The sequence below is a fragment of the Macaca fascicularis genome, chromosome 11 (genome assembly GCF_037993035.2).
Source record: "Macaca fascicularis isolate 582-1 chromosome 11, T2T-MFA8v1.1".
Lineage (NCBI taxonomy): Eukaryota > Metazoa > Chordata > Mammalia > Primates > Cercopithecidae > Macaca > Macaca fascicularis.
The window spans coordinates 100,834,998-100,856,130 of NC_088385.1; the positions used below are offsets into that span (position 1 = coordinate 100,834,998).

Below are 21,133 nucleotides of genomic sequence, written 5' to 3' on the forward strand. Positions count from 1 at the left end.
ATAAATGGACAACACTGGGTAATTTCTAAAGGAAAGAGGTTTAATTAACTCATAGTTTCTCATGGCTGGGGAGGCCTCAGGAAACTTACAATTATGGTGGAAGGCACCTCTTCCCAGGGTGGCAGGAGAGAATCAGTGCCCAGCGAAGGGAGAAACCTCTTATAAAACCATCAGATCTCGTGAGAACTCACTCACTATTACTAGAACAGGATGGAGGAAACCATCCTCATGATTCAGTTATCTCCACCTTGTCGCTCCCATGACACATGGGGATTATGGGAGCTACAATTCAAGTGAGATTTGGGTGGGGACGCAGCTAAACCATATCAACATCTGACCACAGTGTGTGTGGTCCCTGAGGCCCAAGGGTGGCTCTCAGAGCACTTCCTTAGCAAATGTACCACTGGACCTTTGTTAGAATGATGTTCTTGATTTTTTAAAATTTATTTTTATCTCCTGGATATTCTTGATTCAGGAATGTTCTTGATTTTTAAAGGGAGGGTCTGAGGTAGTTGTTGTCTAGTTGTCTAGACATCCTCCACCTGAGAGCGCTGTCTGGTGTCATAGAAACAGCAATGGCATTGAGATCAAAAGACAAAACTTTCCAGCCCCAGCTCTGCCCCTCCTTAGCAGTCACCTGACCTACACGAGGTTCAGTTTTTCCACCATTTAAGGGAAAATTATAACCTTTAATAGCACTGTTTTATTCACAGTACTCTTGTGGGAATCACAGGAGATGGGGCACAGGAGAGCGTTTGGGGAACTGTGGGTGTTAGTCCCTGTCGTCATCAGCCTTTCCATAATGGAGCCTGGGCTACTCTGAAATAGAAGCACCTCTCCTTCTTTTGGACCCCTGGAGCACTGTGTTCTAGAGTTCTTAGCTCTTCTTCCTATGTGCATTGTTTGTAGTATGTCTTGTCCTTGGTGGTCAACCATTTCAAGGTCAGAGACTGTGGTGGTGGTTCCTTTCTTTTTATTTTTTAATCTCCCCTGCCCCATCTTTCTCTTTCCCACTTGCTATGTTGACTGACAAAAATCTTCATATTTCCCGGAGTGCCAGAGTTTTTCTCTGAGAGGCTAGGTTGGTGTATTTCCCCAAGCAGAGGCTAAGAAGTACCTGATGCAGTCATTTATTTTCAGAGTGTGTGTAGCTTGTCTCCAGCAGATTGCCTGGGAAGCTGGAGATGTGCTTCAGGGGAAAAGTAGTCCATCCACTTTTCCTGAATAGGCTGTGCATGCAGCCTTGACATAGCCAACTCTGCAGGTCATGAAAGAACTGAAGATACGGTATTCGACTTCCAATATTTCCAATCACTTTAGAGACAGAAAGGGTGATGATTGGTTTAGAAGAGCCAGGGGATGACTAAGGAGCACACATAAAACAATAATGTTCAGTATAGACTCTAGTTTCTGATTTGAAACATTTTCTAAAAAATCATGTATCTTTAAAAAATTGGAAGCAGCTCAGTGTTTGCTGGAGATGAGGTGTAGAGTGTGGTGGAAGGGAGGGATGACAAAGGGGCAGGCAGAAACTTTGGGGGATGAGGGGTATGCACATCACCTTGCTGGTGGGGACTGTTTCATGGTTGGATACATGTATGAAAGCATATCAAATTGCATGCTTTAAATATGTACAGTTTCTTGTGTATCAAGTATTCCTCAATAAAGCAGCTAAAAATTGTATACCTTTATTATTCTGAAAGAAGGGAAATTTTGGAAAAGAGATGTTTTTCAGTAGAAGATAGCTTCTAGAAAGGAAAATCAAATACAGTCTAAGTTATTCTGTGCTTTATTCTCCTCCCTCCACAGATTTCTTGTTGTTTTGGGTCCTCTTATGTGAAATTTCACAATATGTGAAAGTAGCCTGAACTCTTTAGAAGTAAAGGTAGTAGTTGTGGTTTTAGAAAATTATGTGTTTATACTGCCTCTGTAAATGGAACACAAGCCTCTCCCACCCTCTGGGGAGCTTGTCACTTAGTGCAATTTTTTTAGGAACTCCTAAGCAGTTTAAGTTCTGGCCAGAGGTCCTGGAGTTAAGGATGTTGTCAACTCTGCTACTCATTTGAAATTTGTCTTCTGGAACCTATAGCTGCAAAAAGAGCTTTGCTTCTCTGGGTGAAAACAACATGCATTATCATTTCTAATAACTTTAATGGATGCTGCTTCTTTCTTCTTTTTGGCCCCCAAGGGACTCAGAGATAAACTTGAAACTCACCAATAACAAGCATGGTCTGCATACTTGTGTTTATACTTTCGCTGGTCTCGAATTTCTATTTATTTATAGTTTTCTGGCTTGCAGTCTATATTTGTGTAATATTTATATGGTTTTATATGGTTCTTGATGGAAATCCCCTAAAATCCTTTTCATAGCGAGTCAGAGAATGAAATCTGTGGTTTAATCCACTGGCTTTTCTTTAGGCAAGAGACAGCTGTACTAGAAGAATCAAGGATTATAATAAATTTGAAAAACCAGAAGAGTTCTTCAGGTAAGCATGATCTTTATGTTTGCTCCTGACCTTAGGAATTGACTCTAGGTCCCAGATTTTGAATTTCTTATGAACAGAATCATCTACTTAAAAAAATCACTTAATTAACAGTGATTATTGAGTATCTGCATCTCCTCCAAGAAATAAAATGCCATATCTATAACACACACACACACACACACACTCTCTCTCTCTCTCTCTCTCGATAATCCTACAAATGACTAATCACTCCCCACCCCCTGACTTCCTGCCTTTTCATTCATACATTGGGATTGGGATCCACAGGAGCTGTTGTAGAGAAAAAGATTTTTAAAATACTATATTATGTAAATTACTGCAACCATTATGGAAAACAATATGGAAGTTCTTCAAAAAACTAAAAATGGAACTATCGTAAGATTAAGCAATCCCACTGCTGAGTATATATCCAAAGAAATTGAAATCGGTATATCGAAGAGATAGCTGCACTGCCATGTTCATTGCAGCATCATTCATAATAGCCAAGATATAGAATCAACCTAAGTGTCCATTAATGGATGAAGGGATAAAGAAAATGTGGTGTATATATACACAACGGGATACTCTTCAGCCTTGAAAAAAAGGAAGGAAATCCTGTCATTTGAGACAACATGGGCAAATGTGGCAGACATTTTGTTAAGTTAAATAAGCCAATAACAGAAAGACAAATATTGCGTGATTTCACTTGCCTGTAGAGTCTGAAAGAGTTAAACTCATAGAAACAGAGAGTAGAATGGTGGTTACCAGGGCTGGAGGTTGGGGTGGAGGGCAGGTGGAGGTGAAGTTAGTCAAATGTACAAAATCTCAGACAGGAGAAATAAGTTTTTGAAATCTATTGTACAGCATGGTTAACTGTGGTATTTAATAATAGTGTTTATTTCAAAATTGCTGAGTAAATCCAAGTGTTCACACCACAAAAATATAAGTTCATGAGGTGATGGATATGTTAGTTAGCTTGAGTTAATCATTCCATAGGTATATGCATATAAAAAATAATATTTTATCCCCTAAATAGATACAATTATTATTTCTCAGTAAGAAATAATAATATAACATAAATACCATATTGTTTCAAAATAGAGGGAAGAAAACATGTAAATAGTCCTAATGGATTTTTTTTTTTAATCTCCAGACTGGCTTCCAGACAAGGCTCTATGGTGGCCCAGACTGGTTGAATTTTTTCAGTTAACGTTTTGTTACTCTGCCTTAATTTCTGATAACTAGAGATTCTGATAAGAACTTTAAGAATAGGAATACTTCTGAGAACCTTAAGATGTTATTAGCCATACATAAGTAACCATACATTTTCTAAAAAGCATTTTTCTCTTCACAATAGCTGGAAGTAGAATATCCTAGAGAATAATTCATTTTTGAAAAATAGAATGTCTTAGGGGAGACCTGGCCTGCTAAGTATTATAGGAGAGGACTCAGGACAAAATCAAGTTATCAGATACCTGGGGCTTAGAAAGCAAGGAGTTAGAAGGTAGAAGAGGCTTACAGAAAGGAGGAAAGAAGATGCTGGAGACCCTCTTTCATCTGTTATAGAACATTTTCTATGGCTGGCCCGTATTCAGAGAAGGATCCATATCTTGCTGCTTTCTACACCAAATAGTTCCAAGATCCAAAATTCAAGCTAGTGCTCTTAGTGTATTCACTAAGAGCTTGTTTGGTTATATTATGGGTTAAATGGGTTTTCCTATAAAGCTAGCCACCATTTATGCTATTTAGATCTACCACTTAGGAAGATTTCGGTCACATTCATGATTTTCAGATTGTCCTCTCTCAGAACCCTGGTGTCATGAACTGTAATAGTTGTAGGAATTGTTGTAGTGGGTATAGCAATAATATTTCTATGGAAAAATATAGAACTTAATATGTGCCAGGTACTGTTTCAGTTATGGACACTCATTTAAGTGTATGAAGTAGATGCTATTATAATCCCCAATTACAGATGAGGAAACTGAGAGACAGAAAAGTTAAATAACCTCCCCAGGTCATGTAGCTACTAAGTAGCAAAGCCTTGATTTGAACCTGCACTCTCTAGATCCCATTTAGGCTCTTAACTGCTATACTGTCTTAACTGGATTGAGGTTTTCCATAAAATTAAAGTTTCCCCTGAATCCACAGAAAATGTTAACAATATATAGAATTTTCTGGATTTCATTTTTTTCTGTTTCATATCTTTGTACCCAGGATCACAGATGACTGAAGACTGAACAAGTTGCAAATTTCTTGATAGTCACATATGTATCATTATATACTGAGAGTTTAGCCAAACAACCCACAATAAATTGCTAATGAAGCTTAATAATTTATAGTGAAAAAGCAAAAATAGAATTGCAAACCATAAGCAACTCAAGACATGCATGGGGGATTATGCATACTTCCCCCAACTTACAGAAATTACAACCATCAGCATATGTGTTCCACAACAGTGCCAGGCATTGTGTGGCAATCAGACTTCTTACCTAGAAACTCTATAAATGTACTAATTTTAGTAATCCTAAATAACTTATGTAATAAGCTATATTACTTAAGCTATATTATGCACAAATATAAAACTAGAAAACAAAAGGTGAACTTGGACTTCCTCTATCCTTTATAACAATGGAAGGACCTGTGCTTTGCTGGATTGGTTTGCTGTTCAGGTGGTAGCCCACTGAACCCCATTCAGTGGGCTGTGGGCCATAGTTTGAGAATCCTGCTTTAAAGGAAGAATACAGTTCATACATTTTATTAAAGTCAGTCTGCTAAAGTGATGGAGCTGGAATTTTCTCAATGAGAGCACTGTATAACAGGGTTTTCTGTTGTCCTTTTTCATAACAAATAGTACTTCTCACTTAAAAAACAATTGTTCCTTGCAATGATGTCTGGGATTTGCTTCAAAATAATCCTGTGGATAAAGAGTTGGGAATGAGTTGGGGAATAGGTGGAAGAAGTGGGATGAGGGGCAGATAATTGTCAAAGCGGAGTGACATGGGGCTTCATGATACTATTTTCTCTACTTTTCTGTATCTTTGAAAATAAAAAGTTAACAGCAACAACAAAAACCTTCTTTGATTACTATCCTACCTACTTCATTTCTCTGCTCTTGTTCACAGCAGAGCTTCTAAGAAGAACTCCCTGTATATCTCACTTATACATCCTCATCCTCCATTATTTAAGCAACCCACTCACTTGGCTGTCCTCCCACCAGCCCACTGAAATTACCTTTTTTAGGGTCCCCAACAAGCACCATCTTGCCACATGGGGTGGTTAATTCTCTCTTCTTATGTTACTTGACTTTCAGCAGCAATGTAGTAGGTCACTTTTTGTTTCTTGGAGCATTTTCTTTTATTGGCTCATGTCCAGCCACACTTTCTCATTTCTTCTGCATCTTGCTGGTTTCCAACAGCTGACCTCTAGCTGTTGGAAAGCCTCCAATGCTTCATCCTTGGGTTTCTCCGTACTCTTTCTGAGTAATCTCATTGGGTCCCATTGCTTTAAATATCTTCTGGTTGCTAACTTAACATCTGTAGCCCTGACTTCCAGACTTGAATCTGAGAAGCATCTCAAATTTAATGTATCCAAATCGTAACTCTTAATCCCAGCCTTACTTTCTTCCTTTCTTCCTCACCTCTTGCTTACCCCCATCTCAGTAAATAACACTGTTATATATCTGGCTGCCAGAGCCCCAAACTTTAGGCATCACCCTTGATTGCTCTTTTTCCATCATATCCCACATCCAGCCTATCATGATTACCTATTGTAATATCTCCAAATTTACCTGCATTCATCTACTTTCCTCTCCTCTCCTGCTACCATCCAAACCCCTGTCAGTCCGAACCTCTGACATCTGTCACTGGACTTCCGTATCACCTCCTAATCCATCTCTGCTTCTGTGTTTGCCCCTGGCAGTCCATGGAGAGAGCAGCCAGAGTGGTCTCTTTAAACTGAAGTGCCACTCCGCCACGTAAACTCACCCCTTGGCATCCCATAGCACTTAGAAGAAAAGCCAAACTCCTGTTTTATGTACCTGCTGCCTATGTCTGCCCCACCCTCCCAGGACTCACTACTGCAGTCACACAGATCCCTTTTCTGTTCTTCAGATATACCAAGTGGGAGTCTTACCTCAAGCCTTTGCAGTTCTCTTCTCTCTCCCTGCTATACAGATCACCATAAGGCTGGCTTCCTCTTATTATCTAGGTTTCATCTTAAGTCACCTCCCTGGAGAGGTTTGCCCTGACCACCCTATGTAAAGTATTCATATAACCACACTCTGTCTCATAGCTATTTTATTTTAGTTTATATAAAGCATGTGTGTTTCTCTATACTCATTTTTTTGCCCCTATCTATAAAGTCCAGAAGAGCAGGTACCTTGTTTGTCTTGTTCAGTGCTGTATCCCTGGCACCTAGAACAATGTCTGGAACATATAGAAGGTTAATATTTATTGCATGAATAAACAAATGAATGACTTTGTTTGTGATTTAGAATCAAGGAACTTTTCCCCAAGGGCTAATCTGTGCAGTTTTACCCCACACTCCTTCCCCATCCCCAATTTCCTGCTCAGCTGGACTGTGTGCTTACGAACTGTGTAAAGACTTGTTCAACATTCTTAAATAGGTTAAAGAAGTACTGCACTTTGGGCTCTTTGTCATTTTCAAGTCATATTCCATCCTGGGCACCATCCGGAGGGATCTTGTCCAGTTTCCTAGTTTCTCAGAAAGGAATATTTCATGGCTACTCGCACGTCCTCTTGTCTTATAGTATTTGTACTTTACACCACTCATTGGCAGAGCCAAGGCCTACCCCATCTGAGCAAAGAGCAACAGAGATCTGTTGGCTCCATTCACTCCTTTGCTCTAAGACTCGCTTGTTTCTTCTTATCTTTTCCCAACTATTTTTAGTTGTCAAATTGCTCCTTTCTTTCCCTTTCCCATCTGTTTTTCTTTTCCTATGGAAAACAACCCATATATTTCTAGTTTAGTCAGATTAGCTGCTAGGAAGGCCCCTTTCTCAAGCTTATTTGTATAATGAAAAGCTATACCCAAATCCTAATTTAATGTGACAATTGAGCAGCCTCTTGTCAAATAGCTAGAACAAGGGCAAGGATATTAATTTGGCTCTTGGGCTGAGACACACCAGGGATGTCCCAAGGATTTGAACAATTTCTAATCTTCTCAGAGGAGGGCATAAGGAAATTCCTAACCAAAGTGAAATCCTTTATCACATCCTAGAGTAGATAAGTACTTCAAGAATCTTCTAGACTGGGGATAAGTTGGAATCACTAAGTATTATCTACTTATCTAATGCATGTAATAATAACTATCTATGTGTATTTGATCAAGTGGCTGGGAGGATACGTTTGGTTTTTTTTCCAAGGACTTTTGAGCTTTCTCTTCGGGTAATATATCTTAAGGGAAAACTTTATAAGGCTAAACAATTGAGAATTTTTTTCTGCCATAGCCAACAGTTTTGTAATTAACATTCCTTTGCATGGTATAAATACAAATCTGTTATTTTGTCAGGATCATTCTTTATGAATTACCATATAAAAGTCATCTGGGCTGGGCATGATGGCTCACACCTGTAATCCCAGCACTTTGAGAGGCCAAGGCGGGTGGATCACCTGAGGTCAGGAGTTCGAGACCAGCCTGGCCAACATGGTGAAACCCTATCTCTACTAAAAATACAAAAATTAGTGGGGCGCGGTGGCGGGGCACCTGTAATCCCAGCTACTTGAGAGGCTGAGGCAGGAGAATCACTTGAACCCAGGAGGCAGATTGTGCAGTGAGCCAAGATCACGCCACTGCACTCCAGCAGGGTGACAAGAGCGAAACACTGTCTCAAAAAAAAAAAAAAAAAAAAAAAAAAAAAAAAAAAACCCATCTGGATAATACGTATTCTTTATTAGTATTAAGTATTTACTTTTAGATCAATGAAAACATTTCTATGGGGCTAGACTTTTTCTTGTCAAGATTATAATTTTTCTTATGAGTTTTTACCTGAAGCCCCTATTTTCTAAGACCCTAGGGTTAATGAGTCTCTTTGACATTAATCATTTCCATTTTGCTGGTTCTGATGACCCTGTGCTATCTATTGGAGCTCTAACCCTTTCCAAACCTCTTCTGCCCTTGGCAGTGTCTCACGTGCTTATGTGCATCTTAGGCCAGAGATCACGTGGCACATCCTGGTACCACCTCCGCTGCTTTCACTGGCCACTGTTGCATCTGTTTGTTGCAGGTGCTGCCTCCACTGGGGCCAACCCCTCCACTTTCTTACAAATATTAGGAGGTGGGGAAAATGAAAATGCTATCACAGGAACATCTGGCATCAGAATTTGCTCTATGAAGAAAATAATCTTGGGGGAAAACACTTTGATGAGTGCTTGAGGAAGAAAAGGAAACCCCAAAGGCCTGAGTATTGGCAGAGCTGCTTGTGTGAGCCAAGGGCAAGCATTTAGTGGTTGTTTAGAGAGTGATGGGGACACATGAGAGAAAGAAAGAGAGGGGAGGGTGGAAGAAGGGCAGGCATCAACTAAATGGCAGAAAATTGTGCGGAGGTCTTGATGCACCTGTTCCTTGTGGTCTCCAGACTTTTCTGTGAAGTATAGCATGTAGTGTGGGGTGGATTACAGGGAGTGAACTTGGAGATGCGTACATTCACATCACAGTCAGTGCAGGTCAGTATAGAGACAACAGTCATGGAAAAGGGAGCCCGGGAATGAAAAAGTCCCTGAGAACATCATCTGTCACCAAAATGTTAAGAAGGGCTTTGGGTTTCCAGAAGCTATAGAGTTGGTGGCAGTTTGAGCCAGTTTTTCCTACATCTTGAAGGGCAATAAGAATCCCACATAATGTCTGGGCCACATCTTGGTGGTACCTGGCATAACTTTGTCAAAAGAACTTTTTTTTTTTTTTTTGAGACGGAGTCTCGCTCTCGCCCAGGCTGGAGTGCAGTGGCGCAATCTCGGCTCACTGCAAGCTCTGCCTCCCGGGTTCATGCCATTCTCCTGCTTCAGCCTCCTGAGTAGCTGGGACCACAGGTGCCTGCCACCACGCCCGGCTAATTTTTTGTATTTTTAGTAGAGACGGGGTTTCACTGTGTTAGCCAGGATGGTCTCCGTCTCCTGACCTTGTGATCCGCCTGCCTCGGCCTCCCAAAGTGCTGGGATTACAGGTGTGAGCAAACGCGCCCCGCCACCAAAAGAATTTTAAAACCACTGCAATAGGTAACTCAACTGCTGGTACTGTATTTTATGTGTGCTTGGTATGTTTATATGTCTTTAATTCTATTACAAAATTGTTTTATTGCACAAAGAACATTATAACAATGCATAACTATGTATCAATAGCAATATTAAAAATAAAGACAAAAGGACATATTCAGCCAAATGTGCCTTCAGTGTCTGGCAGGCAGGTATGGCATAGAAAGGGCAATAAGAGGCAGTTGCTGCCTTTAGGGGGCTTCCAGGATCCAGCCCGCAGTCCCAGCACCCTATTGAACCAGCTGTTTCTGTTTTTCCATTTTAGTCGCGTCACTCAGGCTTTGGGTGATTTATTAAGAGAACCAATAAGGTTTTGCTTAAGATTGGAAACACTCTCTTTCCACAATCATTTAAGCCTCAGTTGAAGCTTCATTTTCCTCCTTCAGCTTCACCTGAGATTCCTTCTGGTAAAATCCCACTGCTCCTCCCTGATCCTACAGCTTTCTCTGTTTTAACCCTTGGAACATGATGTAATTGGTGGGATGACTTTTTCTTTGTTTCCCAGGAAAGTATACCTTTCTTGAAAGCAGGAAACTGTGTTTTGTCTGTATTTTGTGAATGCCCATAAATGTTTATTGGATGAATGTTCTTGGGGACACTACCCTAGGTACAGTAGAAGCAGAAGTATTTTTCGGTTTTTGTGGTTTTTTTCTGGAATGAAGGGTAAGGTGAAGGAGTATAGACAGAAATAAGAGTGATTGAGTCATAATTGCACCTCTATCAGTCAGTCTTGTAAGAATTTTATATATGTTACACTTCACTCAATCCTTATAACAACCCTATGAGATAGCAATTATCAGCTCCTCCCTGTCTTCCATTTTAATCTTGACCTCTCAGAAACACAGAGAGGTCAAGTGACTTACTCAAAGTCACAGCTAGTAGGTGGCAGTTAGATCTGAACTCAAATAGGCTCCAGAGACCGGGCTCTTGACCGTTATTCTTCCTCTCCAAGGTTGGAAGAGACTGAGAGACCTCAGCTCCTGAACACCTGGAACTGCCAAGCCACAGCTGTTACCATTACTGTACTGTTACTAAAGAGCCAAACCAAACCACATGGCTAGCTCCTTTGGCAAGCACTTCCCCTCCAGATGTGCCTCTGCTTAGCACTCTGATAGTGAGCACAGGTGAGTCCGAGGAAAGCAGGCCAAGAAGTGCTGATGAGTTTCTCTCTGAGGCCCAGGGATAACCAGCTGTGCCAACAACCAGCCCTCCCATGCCATTCCATGCCCTGTAGCCTGGCTCTCTTGCCACTTTAGGAGCCCTGGGCTCTCTTACACCTGTGTGGAAGAAGGAGGGACTCCCAGGAACAGAATTAGGAGTAGGGAAAGGGAGAAGAAGAAGGGAGGGAAGAGTGGGAAGGGAGAAAGGACATGCATTTCTACCCAGATGCCTTTGGTTTCCTTATATTAATATAAGGGACTTGAACTATGTTATTCTTTCTCAAATTGGGATTTAAGGGCCCAAGGAATCCAAAAATTCTATGAGAACTAGGTATTTTTATGTAAATGATTAACTAAAACAACGAATGTAACCTTATTCCGGATCATCTTCGAATGGAGTCCTGCCTCTTGATTTTACTTTCTGAGGTTATGTTTGTGACTGTGATGCATGCAAATGTCAGTCACCTACAGTGGCCACATTCAGACAATTTGAAATACATTTTACATTGTAACCCAGCACACGCATACATGTGAATAGAAATGCACCAGGAGTTTCCGAAAGTATTCCTCACCCTTTCTGCATAGGGAGTACCCTGTCATCCCCCCTTCTATTCCCAGGTAGTGGGACACACTATCAGGTTACAGCCTTCAGTAAAAAGATCATAGCATGTAACTGTGAGCAGGACCAGTCTGCCGCTTTCTTTTGCAGTGGAAATGTTCCATTGAAAGACATTCTCCAGATACATCTTTACCACACTAAGTTGTTTAACAAACTGAATCGTTGACTTGAAATCATGAGAACAAAATAAAGATATGAAATAATGACTGTTTTATTCTGGATTGCCGAAAAAATACCCAGGTAGTTTAAAGCTGTAAATCAGAACAGGGCAAATCGGAGTCTCATTGCTGTCAATGAGGGGTATAAGACTGATAGAGTAATAATTGCAGCTATACAATTATTTGCATCGAAACAAACTATATCAAAGTAGCCAGTGCTGTGTTATTTACTTTGTAAGCATGAATCTCATCTCTGAATATGCCAGCTTATAATTCATTAGTGAAAAATGTGGTAAGTAAACCATGATGACTTACTTTTTCATTAACTTAACATTTGGGATGCACTGTATTAGTGTTCTCCAGAGGAAGAGAATTGATAGTAGATAGATGACATGATATTAATAGATAGATTGACACAGAGAGCATAACAGATAGGTAGATAAATATAGAGATGAGAGATATGAGATTTGTTATAGGTATTGGCTCACATAATTTTGGAGGCTGAGAAGTTGTGTACAAACTGGAGAACCAGGAAAGCTGGTGGTGTAATTCAGTATGTGTGTCGGGGTCAGGGCTGGGGGTGTATAGGGTGGATATGGTATAAGTCCTAGTCAGGGTTGGAATGTCCAAGAAGAGTGCTGTTGCCCAAGTGCAGGAGAGGATGGATATTCTAGCTCAAGAAGAGAGAAAATTCACCCTTCCTCACTTTTTTGTTCTATATGGGCCCTCTACAGACTGGATGGTACCCACCTACATTGGCAAGTGATATGGCTTGATTCTGTGACTCCATCCAAATCTCATCTCAAATTGTAATCCCCATGTGTTAGGGAGGGACCTGGAGGGAGATGACTGGATCATGGGGACAGTTCGCCCATGTTGTTCTTGTGATAATAAGTGAGTTCTCATGAGAGCTGATGGTTTAAAAGTATGGCACTTACTCCTGCTCTCTCTCCCTCTCTCCAGCCACTATGGAAGATGTGCCCCTTGCTTCCCCTTTGCCTTCTGCCATGATTGCAAGTTTCCTGAGCTATGCATACTGTGAGTTAATTAAACCTCTTTTCTTCATAACTTACCCAGTCTCAGGTAGTGTCTTTATAGCAGTGTGAGAATGGACTGTTACAGTGAGGGTGATCTTTACTCAATCTGTTGATTCAAATGCTACTCTCTTATGAAAATACCCTCACAGACACATCCAAAAATAATGTTTTGCCTGCTATCTGGGCACCCCTTAAGCCCAGTAAAGTTGACACATAAAATTAACCATCACATACATTATTAAAGTGGCTGAATCATTTATTCTGGATTGGGGTGATTTTATCCTTGTGGTGGTAGTTAATATGCTTTTCTGTTTGCTATATTTCCTGTAAGCTAGTTGTTGAATCTAGAGGCTCGATTAGATTCAGGTTAAATATTTCAGGCAAGAATACCTTTTATTGGTGGTGCTGTAGACTTTCAACCATACCACATCAGGAGGGACATAAAACCTGTCAGTCCCGTGTGTAATGATCATAGATTGATGGGAGGTTTTGACATTTTCACCTTGATCTTTCCATTATAAAGTTCCTTATCAACCTTTCACATAATGGTTTAATGTTTATTGATAACTGCCAAGTTCCAGTACTTCATGAAGTGGAAGTAAAATGGTGGTTTCCTAATTCCTACATTCTTCTGCATTTATTAGCTGGTATTGATCTCTGAAGAACTTTCCCTCCTTAACTGTTTGATTGCCCTTAGATGTAGTTCTTAGGCCCTATTTTATTTTATTTTTATTTATTTTGTTGAGACTCAGTCTCACTCTGTCGCCCAGACTGGAGTACAGTGGTATGATCTCGGCTCACTGCAACCTCCATCTCCTGGGTTCAAGTGATTCTCCTGCCTCAGCCTCCTAAGTAGCAGGGATTACAAGCACCTGCCACCATGCCTGGCTAATTTTTGTATTTTTGGTAGAAATGGAGTTTCACTATGTTGGCCAGGCTGGTCTCGAACTCTTGACCTCAGGTGATCTGTCTGCCTCAGCCTCCCAAAGTGCTGGGACTACAGGCATGAGCCACAGTGCCCGGCCTTTAAAAATTTTTTATTTAAATAGTTTTGGGGATACAGGTGGTTTTTGGTTACATGGATAAGTTCTTTAGTGGTGATTTCTGAGATTTTAGTGCACCCGTCACTTGAGCAGGGTACACTGTGTCCAATATGTTGTCTTTTATACCTCACCCCCTCCCATCCTGCACAACAAGTCCCCAAAGTCCGTTACATCATTCTTATGCATCCTCATAGCTTAGCTCCCGCTTATAAGTGAGAACATAGAATATTTGGTTTTCCATTCCTGAGTTACTTCACTTAGAATAATGGCCTCCAACTCCATCCAAGTTGCTGCAAAAGACATTATTTCATTCATTTTCATGGCTGAGTGGTATTCCATGGCATATATACACCACATTTGCTTTATTTACTCATTGGTTGGTGGGCACTTAGGCTGGTTCCATATCTTTGTAGTTGTGAATTGTGCTGCTATAGACATGCATGTGCATGTGTCTTTTTCATATGACTTCTTTTCCTTTGGATAGAAACCCAGTAGTGGGATTACTAGATTGAATGGTACTTCTACTTTTAGTTCTTTAAGGAATGTCTATATGGTTTTCCATAGTGGTTATACTAATTGACATTCCCACCAGCAGGATAAAATTGTTTCCTTTTCACCACGTCCATTCCCACATCTATTGTTTTTTGACTTTATAATTATGTATTAGGCTCTATTTTAAATCAGTGCTCCCTGAGCTTGATCTCTTGTCAGCCATCATCATATCAGTGTGAAAACAGACTAGAAGCAGGTATCTGCAGTGATGGAGATAGCATGTGTGCAAGTAGGCAGGAACTCCCCTTAGTGTCAGCTTGAGAGCAAGGAAGGGGGAGGAGAGCTATGCCTCTGAAACAATACCATTTTGCCCCCAATGCCAGTTTTATTTCAGAGATAAAATGCCATGCTTCAGAGCTATCAATAGTAATTGAGATTGATGACCTCTGGAAGCTGACAGAACACTAACTTCTGGGAGGAGACTAGAGTAGATCAGGATGATTTCTTGGTATACTCGCAGCTGTTTCCCACCATGTGTTTCCTCTTCTTTCTGATATACAGCCAGACTACATTTCCCAGTCTGCCTTGCAATTAAGGGAAACTGAGGTCTAGTCAATGGAATATAAGTAGAGAAATGTGTACCACTTCCAGGCCTGGCCCATGAAAACCTCCCATATGCTCTCTCTCCTTCATCCTCCTTTTCCCTTCAGGCTGGCTGGAGGGGAGGCAGCTCGTGGGAAAGATTTGGAAGTTGGCAGAGCCTCTATTAAGCTGGGTTCCTGAATGATGGCAAGAAAAAGGCCCACTCCTCTATCCTATTCACCTGCCAAGTATTGTTTGTGAGCAAGAAAAAAAAAATCTACTGTAGTTGAGGCCATCTTAAATACAGTTTCTCTTTTAAAGCCATTCCACGTCCACCATTTGGCATTAAGCGTCTTAAAAAAAAAAAAAAAACTGTCGGTGCCCTGCCTTGCCAGTAAACTGTTAGCGAGTCTTAACTCGGGAGATCTGTCTCTCCTGGCATTCTGAGAAGCAGAAGTCTCAAATTACTTCTAGCTGAAATAGAAAAGAAAACAAAACAGAAACTCATCTGTGGTAGGCAGACTAATGTCCCTCCCACCAAGATGTTCATGCCTGAGTCCTTAGAACCTGCAAATATGTTACCTTCCGTGGCAAAGGGGACTTTGCAGGTGTGATTAAGGGTACTGGTCTTGAGATTGGGAGATTATTCTGGATTATCTAGATGGGCCCAACCTAATCACAAGAAAAAATTGGAAAAGGGAGGAAAAGAGTGGATCAGACGGATGCAACGGGAGGATTTGACCCACTGTTGCTGTCTTTGAAGATGGCAGCAAGGCCTTGGAGCCAAGGAATACAGTCTCTAGAAGCTGGAATAAACAAGGCAATGCAATCCCCTTAGAGCACAGCCATACAGATACCTTGATTTTTAACTCGGTGAGACCCAGGTCAGGCTTCTGACCCTCAGAACTGTTAAAATAGTACATTTGTACTGTTTGAAGTCATTAACATTTGTGGCCATTTGTCATGGCAGCAGTAGAAAACTAATATACCATCCCATACAAAACATTTAAATGAAAAAAAAAATACATATATCTGTAGAGCAGGCACATTTGTAGGTTCTTAATGCCTATCATCCTTATCTGGAAACTTGGGTGTTTAATGCATTTTGGCAAGAGTGATGTCAATGAGGATGTTCCTTGGTAGCTTAAAGATATCCAGGCTATTGCAGTGATGCCTGACATTGAAGGGAAAATGTACACATTTAGTCAGTTGCATGTATGATTTCAAATATCTGGATTTTGGAATTGTGTAACTACGTATATACCAGCTACATCTGAGGGGAAATTTTCAGTTTTCATCCAGATGCTCCGGTAAGTGCTGACATACCCAGACTATGAGAGATTTAGATGGAACTAAAGAAGTCCCCAAGTCTCAGGAGAACAATGAAATGTAGCCCAGGGTATCTGCTGGAGTTACGGTATACTCATCAGAACGAGCTGCCGAACACTGTGGTCAGGCCCTTGACTAGTGACACCATTAAGATTTTGTTTCCTCCTAAATCACCACCCCTCCTCTACTGCTGAAATGTGGCTGTTTCATCTCTCCATTAGAGTCCTTCCAATTTACACCAAGCAAAACAGTTGGAAAATAAAACCTCATGGCCAGGCAGTGGGTAGGGGTGAGAGGGAGGAGGAAAGGATGTAAACACTTAATTCAGAATCCAACATTGGATGAAAGACTCCTCGATTCAGACCTCATCCCAGTTTGCCCATGGACTCAGTGTCTGACCTTGCATTACCCTCCCTGATCCTTAACTTCCCAGAACTCTTGACAGATGATTAATAATACCTGCTATACAAAGGTGGTGAGAAGTTATAAATGGTAGTTAAGGATGATGAGTAAGCCGAGTATAATAGCTACTGCTTTCAAGATTTCTCAGAATCCATTAGAGTTTCTTTTGTTTTAATGACTGTGATGAGTTCAGTAAGTCATTTCGGAGTTAGGCATCACTTATCTTTGTGTACTGAATATTCTTAAAGCCACAGTTATTTCCTTGCTGTGGTTATAAAGCAATTCTGAAGACCAAATCATGTTGCCTTTCTACATACCCATTGAAGTTTCTCTCTCTTACTCTACGTGGAAATCCTGTAATACAAATTTCAGCCTTACACTGAGAAAATATATATTTCTGAGTCTTTTTTTCTTAATATATATGTGATACAACTCTAAAGTAAGAATAAATGGAAAATCATTAGAAGTATAGAAACTACTTTGAAAGGGTATATACAGTCTAATTCATTTATTTATATTTTAGAAATTTGAATGAATTATTTTAATAAATTTATATAAAAGATTTGACATTACTGTATACTCAATTTTTCTTTTTATTTTTTTGAGCCAGTCCTCAGAGCCTGTTTGCTCAACTGCCCTTTTTCCCTGCCCAGTACATCGAGCTGTTCAGTGAAAAAGAACACAGTGTTTTGTGTATATAAATAAATAAATAAAAATAAAAATAAAAATAAACAGCTAACTAGGAAACCCTCCTTCTCCTTCCCCAACAAGTTGCCCGAAGAAATATGTATTAGCAAGACTGCTGGAAATTCACATTTGTTACGTGAAATTAGGACATTAAAAACGTATCCCACTGCTTAGTGCCCAGACCTTGTACCCCACACAGCAGCCTGCTTGTTGGCCATGGAACAATGTGTAGCAAATGCCTTGGTGATGACATGTCTGTCAGAGGGAAAGAAGGAGGGCATGGATTATCATAATGCAGCATAGACCTAATTTCCTTCTGAAATTACCCAGAGATGCTTGGCTGGGCCAAGTACAGCAAGTCCCTGAAGGGGGCAGTAATTTCTCAGGCCTGTTGAAGGAAAGAAGAACAATATGTGTGTGAGTTGCTATGTCTTTAGACGTTGGCAGTGGCAGCAGGCTGGTAATGAGCAGGTTAGGTATTTCAAAATGTTTCTTTGCCTCAGGAAATTTAACAGGTATACCTGTTTTCTTTCAGTGGCTAAAAATGTCCGTTGCCATCAGCCAGGTGTAGTTGGCCTTTTTAAAAAACAAGAGAAGTGGCCGGGTGCAATGGGTCACACCTGTAATCCCAGCACTTTGGGAGGCTAAGCTGGGTGGATCACAAGGTCAGAAGTTCAAGACCAGCCTGTCCAATATGGTGAAACCTGTCTCTACTAAAAATACAAAAAATTAGCTGGGCATGGTGGTGCATGCCTGTAGTTCCAGCTGCTCAGGAGGCTGAGGCAGGAGAATCACTTGAACCCAAGAGGCAGAGGTTGCAGTGAGCCGAGATTGTGCCACTGTACTCTGGCCTGGGCAACAGAGTGAGAGTCTGTCTCAAAAAAAAAAAAAAAAAAAAAAAAAGAGGACTGAGCATGTGGTCTTTGTTCTTCTGGTAGCTTGAACACTAACAAAGTGTTCTCTACCCACTTAAGCTTCTCATCTGCACATCAGTGGTCTTCAAACTTTTTTTGCTATATACCATTGAAAGAATGTTTTAAAAACTATGTACCATCTCACTTTTTAAATTTGACATCTAAACGTTTCCTTCATTTTAAAAATGAGTAGAAGACATTACATATTTCATAAGGTAAAGACTGATTGTGTGTGGAATAAATATTTTGTGACATGATTTGATAAACTAGGTTTTAATGACCTTATTGAATAACATGTTAAATCAGAAGGAAATCAATAAAAAGCTTATATGTAGACTTTATCCAGCACATCTTAAAAGATCTGATGATTTCAGAACTACCCAGGACTGTAATCCCAGCTACTCAGAACTACCCAGGACTGGCCAACCCTACTCTTACAGACTTGTTTGCAGGACAGGGAGAGAAAGAAAGCGCCAAGGCTTCCCCTAACCAGTATTTGGAATCATTTAGGGCAGCACACCATATTAAGATTTGAGATATGAGTGGTGTGACTTTCTTTTGTAGAGTGGGAGAAAGAATATTGTTGATGCCCAAAGGCTCTCAGGCAGTTTCAGAAATTAGTACATACGGAAACTGCTCTAGTACCTTTGGGAAGTCCATTTGAAGACTGCTGGAATAGATCATGGACTCAATCAATACCTTTTCATAGGAGCACAGAGGGATGGACAAGGCAGACTGAACGAGAGAATATGAAGGCTACCCATGTCAGGTATGTGGAGGGTGCACCGAGGCTCATTCTAGGTGCAGGCAGTTACCTCCAACAGAAGAGGTGGAGGAGCTTCCCCCAAAGTAGCAAGCTCAGATTACTCATACCTCAGCCCCCTTAATTCTCTCAAGCTGCTGGATCAAGAACCAGGCAGCCAGCCCTCCAGCTGATGCCCAAAGACATTGATTATCTACCATGTGCCAGGCACTGTCCTAGGTACCAGAGACACCCTGGTAATCAAGACAAAGTTCCACATTTGTAAAGTTGGGGATCAAGGAGATAGAGAGACAGAGGAAATAAGCAAATCTCTGAGACTCTATAAGAGGTAGAGATAAATGCTATGATGCAGATCACCTGAGTGACATGACCGGAATGGCACCTCCAGCTTGGCTGGTCAGAAGTGGCTTCTCAAAGGAAGTAGCAGCTAAGCTGAGACCTAAAGCCATCTGCATAAAAACCAGTGAGTACATCCATCAGTTGGCAAGTATTTATTGGGTGCCTGCTATGTGCTAAGCACTGTTTAGGTACTTGGATTACATTGGAAAACAGGTCGGGGAGCTTACATTCTAACTGAGTGAGAAGGGGGGCTGACAGATAATAAGCATTGTAAGTAAGTAAATTACCTGGTATGTTAGAAGATGGTAAGTGTTATGCAAAAAAAAAAAAAAAAAAAGGTATAGAGCAGGCTAAGGAAGAGAGGTAGTCTGGGGGTAGTGTGTGATTTTAATTAGGGTGGGTGGGGAGGGCCCCATTCAGTGGGTGTCCTGGGAGTGAAGACTTGAATGAGGTGGAGGAGTGAGCTGTATAGAAGGAGCTGTGCGAGGGGAGAGCTCAGGCTTTTGCTGTAGTTCTCCCTCACACAACCTGTTCTCATGCTGCTAATAAAGACATACCTGAGACTGGCTAATTTATAAAGGAGAGGTTTAAATGACTCACAGTTCCACATGGCTGGTGAGGCCTCACAACCATGGCAGAAGGCGAATGAGGAACAAAGTCATGTTTTAAATGCTGGCAGGCAAGGAGAGCCTATGCAGGGGAACTCCCATTTATAAAACCATCAGATCTCGCGAGACTTATTCACTACCATAAGAACAGTATAGGGGAAACTGCCCCCATGATGCAGTGATCTCCACCTGGCCCCACCCTTGACATGTGAGGATTATTACAACTCAAGGTGAGATTTGGGTAGAGACATAGCAATACCATATCAGTTCTCATTTTATTATCCCTGAGAAGAACATCCAACTCCCCTTTACTGCAGCACTGTGCCCACCTGGTTCCTCAAGGAAGCCAATGAGACTAGCAGACATTGTCAGGTCACAGTATTTTGGAGTGCTCTGCGATGCATCTTGTCAGTCCAGCTCTTTGTGGCTTCAGTTGATACATTTCAGTCTCCAGTCACCTCTTGAGTGAGCCAGTGCCGTTGAGTAGCTGCCTGCACTGAGTACTGCATTGCTTGCCCAGGTCACCTCTGAAGATCCCCTGCCTTCCTCAGACTGATCGTGTTCCTACGAGGTCGAGGAAAGTAGACCATAGTGGCTCATCTCAAGCATAGAATCTTTGTGAAGCCTTCTTTTTATTATAAACATTTTTGTGAAATTTGACTTCTTTTTTTCTTTCTTTTGAGACAGAGTTTCACTCTTGTTGCTCAGGCTGGAGTGCAATGGTGCCATCTTGGCTCACTTCAGCCTCCTTCTCCCAGGTTCAAGTGATACTCCTGTCTTAGCCTTCTGAGTAGCTGGGATTATGGGCATGCACCACCACACCCAGCTAATTTTGTATTTTTAGTGGAGACGGGGTTTCACCATGTTGACCAGGCTGGTCTCAAACTCCTGACCTCAGGTGATCCACCTGCCTTGCTCTCCCAAAGTGCTGGAATTGCAGGTGTGAGCCACTGTGCCCAGCCTGAATTTTGATTTCTATTCATAATATATTCGTATGTGTTTTAATATAAAATGTTTATCATTTAAACGGACTCTCCAGGAAAATACACCAGGTTTATTCTTTTGCTGTGCATATACTTGTGCTCTGAGAGTAGTTCTGTCTCAGTTTGAGGAACATGGGTGTTCTGGAAGAAATCCTGGATTGGGGGTAGAGATATGAGGTTCTGGCCCCATCTTTGCCATAAATGAACTGTGTGACCTTGAGCAGACCATTTAAATCCATTGGTCTCCGTTTTCTTTCATGTGAATT

At 41.1% G+C, this 21,133-nt stretch overlaps 1 protein-coding gene across 11 annotated transcripts in view; it reads left to right on the plus strand.

Annotated features, from left to right (window-relative positions):
* CRADD (CASP2 and RIPK1 domain containing adaptor with death domain) overlaps positions 1-21,133 on the plus strand; it is a 179,058-nt gene that overhangs the window by 116,226 nt on the left and 41,699 nt on the right. For 4 of the 11 annotated variants that reach the window (XR_010579534.2, XM_074007518.1, XM_015431389.4 and 1 more), the window contains one exon: positions 12,652-12,726. The exons of 6 other annotated variants lie outside the window; for them this stretch is intronic. Coding sequence is in view for 4 of the 5 variants with exons in the window: in XM_074007518.1 (XP_073863619.1) it covers positions 12,652-12,726 (75 nt within the window). In the remaining variant the exon portion in view is untranslated. Of the gene's footprint in view, positions 1-2,418; positions 2,487-12,651; positions 12,727-21,133 lie in introns of all 11 variants that reach the window. One more of the 11 variants, XM_065524651.2, reaches the window with a different exon arrangement.